Source organism: Triticum aestivum, chromosome 2D (assembly GCF_018294505.1).
Source record: "Triticum aestivum cultivar Chinese Spring chromosome 2D, IWGSC CS RefSeq v2.1, whole genome shotgun sequence".
Classification (NCBI taxonomy): domain Eukaryota; kingdom Viridiplantae; phylum Streptophyta; class Magnoliopsida; order Poales; family Poaceae; genus Triticum; species Triticum aestivum.
In genome coordinates this window covers 507642958-507653571 of record NC_057799.1, presented here as the reverse complement: position 1 = coordinate 507653571, position 10614 = coordinate 507642958, and the positions used below count along the sequence as shown (strand labels likewise).

Sequence of the window (10614 nt, the reverse complement as noted above, 5' to 3'; positions counted from 1 at the left end):
TAAATTGGGGGGGGGGGGAGGGGGGGCTAGATTTGGCGCCGCACCGCGCCGCCGCGTCCGATTTCCACCTCCCGCCATCCCCACTATCTTGCGCCGCACTTAGCCTGGTTCGCTGAAAATTGCCAATTTGAGGGTTTCCAGCAAACCAGACTTTGGGCTGCTTTAAGGTTCGTGCCGATGCGAGCTAACCCATCCCGTATATAACCAAACACACTTTTCTTGGTCCAACTTAGCCTGGTTGTACCTAATGCAGGCAACCTAACACGCCCAAAAACTCCTACACATACTACGAACATGACGTCGACCGAGACTTTGCTAAATCTTAGTCAGACTCAGATCTAGGAAAGCTGATTATCTTTTGAGCTGGGGCGTTGTTGCAATAAATATCGAGAGCGTGGTCTGAATTTTGCGCGCTTGTGTTGGTTGCTATTCGACGAATGTGTGAGCTTCAAAACTCGGTGTAGTAACTGTCCAGATCTTCTATGTCATTGTAACCACACATTCGAGAGTGAAGAAAATCCATCTCTCCCGCGTTTAATCCCAACCTCACACTCGAATGGTAAGAGAGTCTAGCAGGTAAGAACAGAAGATGCCAAGGCCAAACAAGTGGCTGTGCGCCTGTGCCACTCCTCTGCCCCTAGACTGTTGGCCCGGCCGGAGCTCCGGCAAAAGGAATGGCCTTGCAGCGCCCCGCCCCGGCTACTCCCCTCCCCACATGCCATCACCGCCAGAACGCCGGCGTGCTCCTCCAGCGGCCATCCCGGCGCCGTTTCCGGCCGAACGCGCAGAAAAAACCCGGGTCCGCGAGCCCGCGCACCGGCACGCCGTCCGGCTCCGAGTCGGACAACGTGGTCCTCAAGGCCGCCTGGTACGGCTCCGAGGCCCTCGGCATCGCTGCGTCCTTCTTCCGGCCGCCGTCTCCTGAGGCCGACGCCGGTGCTACAGACGACGGCCCGTCGGAGTTCCAGCCCGTTGGCCGCGCGCAGGTCGCCGAGGCCATCAAGGATGACTTCGCGCGGTCATACTTCGTCACAGGTCAGGAATTGAGCTCTACACGTTTATACTGCTGCACGTTTGCGGTTTGTTCACGTTCGCACTGCAGGAAACCTCACGCTCGGGGCCTACGAAGACGACTGCGAGTTCGCCGACCCGGCGGGTTCATTCAGAGGCCTGCAACGCTTCAAGAGGAACTGCACCAACTTCGGGTCACTGCTGGAGAAGTCCAACATGAAGCTAACGAGATGGGAGGATGTCGAGGTACATTTCCCGTGTCAGTCAGTCGATCTTTACAGCAGCAAAGTGGTGAGTTGTTTCGCCAATTCATCGGGTCTGCTGGGTGCAGGACAAATCGATCGGGCACTGGCGTTTCAGCTGCGTCATGTCGTTCCCGTGGAGGCCCATTCTCTCCGGTAAGTTCGTGAGGACGCGCTCTGTATCTGTATCAGCAGATCGACACCTCGTTCGGCCCGGCCGGTGCAAAACTGCAAAATGCATCGCTCCTGTACCGAACATGTTTTTGGTCTCACAGTACTATTTTTCACTTTTCAGCAACCGGGTACACGGAGTACTACTTCGATGCCGAGTCGGGGAAGGTGTGCAGGTACTCACTCACTCGGTTGTTCCATGAGCTTATCGTGTGCACGAGATCCATGTGTTGCGAGTCTGGTGAGTGGTGATTGACAGATACAGTTGGGTTGTTGTTCAGGCATGTCGAAAACTGGAACGTCCCCAAGATGGCGCTCCTGCGGCAGATATTCAGGCCCAGCAGATGGGTATGGGAGAAAGAGAAACGCTAGAACGTGACCGAAGATCCGTCCACCTATGCTCAGGTTACGTTAGGAGGGCAAACGGGCGTGACGAGTTTGTTGCTTCCTTTGTTGCTCGCTTGGTACCGCAGCGCCCAGTTTGTAAACTATAGCGTGCACTCTGAGAGTACATGGAAGTTTTTCCGGACAACATACGAGTGTAACTTGTTCGAGTTCCGTATGATCATCAAAACTCAAAAGGGGTCTATCAGCAAATCGCTTAGTGCAACTTCAACGGGGCAACTCATTTCGTCCGCTGGCGTCCGTTTGGGTCGGCGGAGACACAAAAGTCGGCCCAACGCGCCGACCCAAACGGACGCGCGTCCGCTTGGCGTCCGCCTGCCGACCCATTCCCGGCCCATTTTTGAGCCAGTTTGCGTCGGCACACACACGAGACGGACGCGCGCGCACGCCTTCTACTCCCCCCGGGCCCGCTGGTTGGTGGCAGCCTCCACCATTTCCCTCCATTTCTCCCAAAAATCCTCCTGCCCGCACGCTCCCCCCCGCCCCCGTCATGGACGACGACCTCACCGCCGCCGCCGGCCTCGCCTCGTCCGGCATGATGACCGTCCCCTCCGGCAAAGGCAAGCTTCGCGCCCCCCGCAAGACCGCCGCCGCGCCCAAGCCGAAGAAGACGTTGACGCCCGAACAACGGGCAAAGGAGTCGGCCAAGAGTAAGGGTCGGAGGCACGCGGCGGACGCGAGGGATGAAGCCATCGAGGCGGCCACCGTTGCCGTCACCGCGCAGCAGGAGGTCACCAGCGCCCGCGTCGCGGCGGCAACGAGCGAGGCGCTCTATATGCTAGGGTTAAACCCTAGCCAGCACGGCCTCGTCAACGCCGCCGTGGCCGCGGCCAGCACCGGCTCATCCGCGTTCCCTCGGAGGTGCTGCCCGACTCGCCCCGCGTGTTGGCTTGCACCCCGATGCCCGACTTCCACATCTACTCGCAGGCTGTTGGGGAACGTAGTATTTCAAAAAATTTGTCTACGATCACGCAAGATCTATTTAGGAGAAGCATAGCAACGAGCAGGGAGAGTGTGTCTACGTACCCTCGTAGACCGAAAGCGGAAGCGTTTTGTCAACGCGGTTGGTGTAGTCGTACGCCTTCACGATCCGACCGAACGTACGGCACCTCCGTGTTCAGCACACGTTCAGCTCGATGACGTCACTCGTACTCTTGATCCAGTTGAGGCCGAGGGAGAGTTTCGTCAGCACGACGGCGTGGCGACGGTGATGATGAAGTTACCGGCCCAAGGCTTCGCCTAAGCACTACGACGATATGACCGAGGTGTATAACTATGGAGGGGGGCAGCGCACACGGTTAAGAGATTGTCTGTTGTGCTTTGGGGTGCCCCCTTGGCCACGTATATAAAGGAGGGAGGAGGAGGAGGCCGGCCTAGGAGGGGCGCGCCTATAGGGGGAGACCAACTAGGATTCCCAATCCTAGTTGGAGTCCCCTTCCTTTTCAAAGAGGGGAGAGAGGGAAGGAGTAGGAGAGGGAGAAGGAAAGAGAGGGGGGGGCCGCCCCCTCCCTAGTCCAATTTGGACATGCCATGGAGGGCGCGCGGCCACCCCTTCAGCTCCTTCTCTCCTTTCCCGTATGGCCCATTAAGGCCCACTACTTCCCTCGGCGAATTCCCGTAACTCTCCGGTACTCCGAAAAATACCCGAATCACTCGGAACCTTTCCGATGTCCGAATATAGCCTTCCAATATATCGATCTTTACCTCTCGACCATTTTGAGACTCCTCGTCATGTACGTGATCTCATCCAGGACTCCGAACAACCTTCGGTCATCAAATCACATAAACTCATAATACAAATCGTCATCGAACGTTAAGCGTGCGGACCCTACGGGTTCGAGAACTATGTAGACATGACCGAGACACATCTCCGGTCAATAACCAATAGCGTAACCTGGATGCTCATATTGGCTCCTACATATTCTACGAAGATCTTTATCGGTCAAACCGCATAACAACATACGTTGTTCCCTTTGTCATCGGTATGTTACTTGCCCGAGATTCGATCGTCGGTATCATCATACCTAGTTCAATGTCGTTACCGGAAAGTCTCTTTACTCGTTCCTTAATGCATCATCCTGCAACTAACTCATTAGTCACATTGCTTGCAAGGCTTATAGTGATGTGCATTACCGAGAGGGCCCAGAGATACCTCTCCAACATTCGGAGTGACAAATCCTAATCTCGATCTATGCCAACTCAACAGACACCATCGGAGACACCTATAGAGCATCTTTATAATCACCCAGTTACGTTGTGACGTTTGATAGCACACTAAGTGTTCCTTCGGTATCCGGGAGTTGCATAATCTCATAGTTATAGGAACATGTATAAGTCATGAAGAAAAGAGTAGCAATAAAACTAAACGATCATTTATGCCAAGCTAACAGATGGGTCTTGTCCATCACATCATTCTCCTAATGATGTGATCCCGTTCATCAAATGACAACACATGTCTATAGTCAGGAAACATGACCATCTTTGATAAACAAGCTAGCCAAGTAGAGGCAACTAGGGACACTCTGTTTTGTCTATGTATTCATACGTGTACTAAGTTTCCGGTTAATACAATTCTAGCATGAATAATAAAATTTATCATGATGTAAGGAAATAAATAATAACTTTATTATTGCCTCTAGGGCATATTTCCTTCAGTCTCCCACTTACACTAGAGTCAATAATCTAGTTCACATCGCCATGTGATTTAACACCAATAGTTCACATCATTATGTGATTAACACTCATAGTTCACATCGCCATGTGACCAACACTCACATGGTTTACTAGAGTCAATAATCTAGTTCACATCGTTTATGTGATCAACACCCAAGAGTAATAAGGTGTGATCATGTTTTGCTTGTGAGAGAAGTTTTAGTCTACGGGTCTGCCACATTCACATCCGTAAGTATTTTGCAAATTTCTATGTCTACAATGCTCTGCACGGAGCTACTCTAGCTAATTGCTCCCACTTTCAATATGTATCCAGCTTGAGACGCAGAGTCATCTGGATCGGTGTAAAAGCTTGCATCGACGTAACTCTTTACGATGAACTCTTTGTTACCTCCATAGTCAAGAAATATTTCCTTAGTCTTCTAAGGATAATTTTGACCGCTGTCCAGTGATCTACTCCTTGACACTATTGTACTCCCTTGCTAAACTCATAGCAAGGTATACAATAGGTCTGGCATACAACATGACATACTTTATAGAACCTATGGCTGAGGCATAGGGAATGACTTTCATTCTCTCTCTATCCTCTGCCGTGGTCGGGTTTTGAGTCTTACTCAACTTCACACCTTGTAACACAGGCAAAAACTCTTTCTTTGACTGATCCATTTTGAACTTTCTTCAAAAACTTTATCAAGGTATGTGCTTTGTGAAAGTCCTATTAAGCGTCTCGATCTATCCCTATAGATCTTAATGCTTAATATGTAAGCAGCTTCACCGAGGTTTTTCAAAAACTCCTTTCAAATACTCCTTTATGCTTTCCAGAAAATTCTACATCATTTCCGATCAATAATATGTCATTCACATATACTTATCAGAAAGGTTGTAGTGCTCCCACTCACTTTCTTATAAATACAGGCTTTACCGCAAGTCTGTATAAAACTATATGCTTTGATCAACTTATCAAAGCGTATATTCCAACTCCGAGATGCTTGCACCAGTCCATAGATGGATCGCTGAAGCTTGCACATTTTGTTAGCTCCTTTAGGATTGACAAAACCTTCTGATTGCATCATATACAACTCTTCTTTAAAGAATCCATTAAGGAATGCAGTTTTGACATCCATTTTCCAGATTTCATAAAATGTGGCAATTGCTAACTTAATTCGGACAGACTTAAGCATCGATACGAGTGAGAAAATCTCATTGTAGTCAACACCTTGAATTTTGTCGAAAACCTTTTGCGACAATTCGAGCTTTGTAGATAGTAACACTACCATCAGTGTCCGTCTTCCTCTTGAAGATCCATTTATTCTCAATGGCTTGCCGATCATCGGGCAAGTCCACCAAAGTCCATACTTTGTTCTCATACATGGATCCCTTCTCAGATTTCATGGCCTCAAGCCATTTTGTGGAATCTGGGCTCATCATCGCTTCCTCATAGTTCGTAGGATCGTCATGGTCTTGTAACATGACTTCCAGAACCGGATTACCGTGCCACTCTGGTGCGGACCGTACTCTGGTTGACCTACGAGGTTCGGTAGTAACTTGATCTGAAGTTTCATGATCATCATCATTAGCTTCCTCACTAATTGGTGTAGGAATCACTTGAACCGATTTCTGTGATGAACTACTTTCCAATTCGGGAGAAGGTACAATTACCTCATCAAGTTCTACTTTCCTCCCACTCACTTCTTTCGAGAGAAACTCCTTCTCTAGAAAGGATCCATTCTTTAGCAACAAATGTCTTGCCTTTGGATCTGTGATAGAAGGTGTACCCAACAGTTTCTTTTGGGTATCCTATGAAGATGCACTTCTCCGATTTGGGTTCGAGCTTATCAGGTTGAAGCTTTTTCACATAAGCATCGCAGCCCCAAACTTTAAGAAACGACAGCTTAGGTTTCTTGCCAAACCACAGTTCATACGGTGTCGCCCCAACGGATTTATATAGTGGCCTATTTAACGTGAATGTAGTTGTCTCTAATGCATAACTCCAAAACGATAGCGGTAAATCGGTAAGAGACATCATAAATCGCACCATATCTAATAAAGTACGGTTACGGCGTTTGGACACACCATTACGCTGTGGTGTTCCAGGTGGCGTGAGTTGTGAAACTATTCCACATTGTTTCAAATGAAGACCAAACTCGTTACTCAAATATTCGCCTCCGCGATCAGATCGTAGAAACTTTATTTTCTTGTCACGATGATTTTCCACTTCACTCTGAAATTCTTTGAACTTTTCAAATGTTTCAGACTTATGTTTCATGAAGTAGATATACTCATATCTGCTCAAATCATCTGTGAAGGTCAGAAAATAATGATACCTGCCGCGAGCCTCAACACTCATCGGACCGTATACATCGATATGTATTATTTCCAATAAGTCAGTGGTTCGCTCCATTGTTCTGGAGAACGGAGTCTTAGTCATCTTGCCCATGAGGCATGGTTCGCAAGCATCAAATGATTCATAATCAAGTGATTCCAAAATCCCATCATCATGGAGTTTCTTCATGCGCTTTACACCAATATGACCTAAACGCCAGTGCCACAAATAAGTTGCACTATCATTATTAACTTTGCATCTTTTGGTATCAATATTATGAATATGTGTATCATTACGATCGAGATTCAATAAACCATTTATATTGGATGTATGACCATAGAAGGTTTTATTCATGTAAACAGAACAACAATTTTTCTTTGATTTAAATGAATAACCGTATCGCAATAAACATGATCCAATCATATTCATGCTCAACGCAAATACCAAATAACATTTATTTAGGTCCAACACCAATCCCGAAGGTATAGAGAGTGTGCGATGGTGATCTCATCAACCTTGGAATCAGTTCCAACACACATCATCACCTCGCCCTTAACTAGTCTCTGTTTATTTTGCAACTCCCGTTTCAAGTTACTAACCGTAGCAACTAGACTAGTATCAAATACCCTGGGGTTACTATGAACACTAGTAAAGTACACAACAATAAGATGTACATCAAATATACTTTTGTTCACTTTGCCATCCTTCTTATCCGCCAATTATATGGGGTAGTTCCGCTTCCAGTGATTAATCCCTTGTAGTAGAAGCACTCAGTTTCAGGCTTAGGACCAGACTTGGGCTTTTTCACTTGAGCAGCAACTTGCTTGCCGTTCTTCTTGAAGTTCCCCTTATTCCCTTTGCCCTTTTTCTTGAAACTAGTGGCCTTGTAACCATCAACACTTGATGCTCTTTCTTGATTTCTACCTTCGCTGATTTCAGCATCACAAAGAGCTCGGGAATTATTTTCGTCATCCCTTGCATATTATAGTTCATCAAGAAGTTCTAGTAACTTGGTGATAGTGACTAGAGAACTTTGTCAATCACTATCTTATCTGGAAGATTAACTCCCACTTGATTCAAGCGATTGTAGTACTCAGACATTCTGAGCACATGCTCACTGGTTGAGCTATTCTCCTCCATCTTGTAGGCAAAGTACTGTCAGAGGTCTCATACCTCCTGACACGAGCATGAGTATGAAATACCAATTTCAACTCTTGGAACATCTTATATGCTCTGTGGCATTCAAAACATTTTTGAAGTCCTGGTTCTAAGCCGTAAAGCATGGTGCACTTAACTATCAAGTAGTCATCATACCGAGCTTGTCAAAACGTTCATAACGTCTGCATCTGGTCCTGCAATAGTTCTGTCACCTAGCGGTGCATCAAGGACATAATTTTTCTGTGCAGCAATGAGGAAAATCCTCAGATCACGGACCAAGTCCGCATCATTGCTACTATCATCTTTCAACTTATATTTCTCTAGGAACATATAAAAAATAAACGGGGAGCTACATCGCGAGCTATTGATCTACAACATAGATATGCTAATACTACCAGGACTAAGTTCATGATAAATTAAAGTTCAATTAATCATATTACTTAAGAACTCACACTTAGATAGACATCCTCGAGTTATCTAAATGATCATGTGACCCAAATCAACTAAACCATGTGCGATCATCACGTGAGATGGAGTAGTTTTCAATGGTGAACATCACTATGTTGATCATATCTACTATATGATTCACGCTCGATCTTTCGATCTCAGTGTTCCGAGGCCATATCTGCATATGCTAGGCTCGTAAAGTTTAACCCGAGTATCCTGCTTGTGCAAAATTGGCTTGCACCCGTTGTATTGTGAACGTAGAGCTTATCGCACCCGATCATCACGTGGTGTCTCGGCACGACGAACTGTAGCAACGGTGCATACTCAGGGAGAACACTTATACCTTGAAATTTAGTAAGGGATCATCTTATAATGCTACCGCCATATTAAGCAAAATAAGATGCATAAAGGATAAACATCACATGCAATCAAAATATGTGACATGATATGGCCATCATCATCTTGTGCTCATGATCTCCATAACCGAAGCATCATCATGATCTCCATCGTCACCGGCACGACACCTTGATCTCCATCGTAGCATCGTTGTCGCCTCGCCAACTATTGCTTCTACGACTATCGCTACCACTTAGTGATAAAGTAGAACAATTACATGGCGATTGCATTGCATACAAATAAAGCGACAACCATATGGCTCCTGCCAGTTGCCGATAACTCTGTTACAAAACATGATCATCTCATACAATAAATTATACCACATCATGTCTTGACCATATCACATCATAGCAAGCCCTGCAAAAACAAGTTAGACGTCCTCCACTTTGTTGTTGCAAGTTTTACGTGGCTGCTACGGGCTTAGCAAGAACCGTTCTTACCTACACATTAAAACCACAACGATTTTTCGTCAAGTGTGTTGTTTTAACCTTCAACAAGGACCGGGCGTTGCCATACTTGATTCAACTAAAGCTGGAGAAACAGACACCCACTAGCCACCTGTGTGTGAAGCACATCGGTAGAACCAGTCTCATGAACACGGTCATGTAATGTCGGTCTGGGCCGCTTCATCCAACAATACCGCTGAATCAAAGTATGACATGCTGGTAAGCAGTATGACTATTATTGCCCACAACTCTTTGTGTTCTACTCGTGCATATAACATCTACGCATAGACCTGGCTCTGATGCCACTGTTGGGGAACGTAGTATTTCAAAAAAATTGTCTACGATCACGCAAGATCTATCTAGGAGAAGCATAGCAACGAGCGGGGAGAGTGTCGGATTACGGGTTCCGGCAAAACCCTTGAGGTTCGAACTCTGGGGTGCGCACGAAGATCTCTCTTCCCCTAGCCCACTCTCGCAACGACCTCCAGGCCTAGCCCGCCGAACCGAAGGAACAAGGGACACAAGAGTTTATACTGGTTCGGGCCACCGATGTGGTGTAATACCCTACTCCAGTGTGGTGTGGTGGATTACCTTATAGTATGAGTATGAACTAGTACAAAGGGTGAACTGCCTCAGGAGGAGAGGTGTTCTTGAGTTCTATGAGCTGATGAGAATGGTCTTGATGGAATGGATCCGATCCAAGATCAGTTGCCTCCTATGGTGGTGGCTAGTCCTATTTATAGAGGCCCCGGTCCTCTTCCCAAATGTTTAGGCGGGAAGGGGTCCCACAACGGCCAATTTGAAGGGGGACAGCTAGTACAAGCTATCCTGACAAAAGGTGGTCTTCTCCTGCCAAAGGCTCTGGTGGTGACGCCATCGTGGGCTCCGCGATGACCTCCATCCTGCCGTCATGCTGGTCTTGGTCTCGTTGCACCGATATGGAAACCTTTGCCTGATGCCTCGGGACTCCTCGCCTGCACCTGCCCCTTTAGCACCAAAGAGGCAACTGGTACTCTGCGCCTGCTGGCGCCCGCCTGGCCTTGGTCGTCATGGCTCATGTCATGGAAACCTCGCGAGGTTTCCCTTGCCTTGATCTCTCCGCTCCTCGCGAGCCAGCCTAGTGAGGTTGCCCCTGAGGAGGTCTTGTGTCATCCACCTCGCGAGGCTTGGCCCCTCGCGAGGGTCTTGAGTGCTTGCTGATGAAGATGGGCCGTACCAGGCCGCTAGTGGAGCCACGCCGCGGGCCGCAGGCAGGCAAGTCTGGGGACCCCCGTTTCCAGGACGCCGACAGTAGCCCCCGGGCCCGAGGCGCGCTCGGACTTGGCTTCGGGGCGAAGCCAAGGGT

General features: G+C 47.8%; 1 protein-coding gene across 1 annotated transcript; it reads left to right on the top strand.

Annotated features, from left to right (window-relative positions):
• Positions 1 to 808: 808 nt before the first annotated feature.
• LOC123049715 (uncharacterized) lies at positions 809 to 1958 on the top strand (the record flags this gene model as incomplete). Its single annotated transcript, XM_044472601.1, is given in 5 exon segments — positions 809 to 1035; positions 1103 to 1257; positions 1343 to 1409; positions 1549 to 1600; positions 1706 to 1958. Coding segments are annotated over 5 exon segments (592 nt in total), but the record flags the coding sequence as incomplete, so codon positions are not given.
• Positions 1959 to 10614: the final 8656 nt, after the last annotated feature.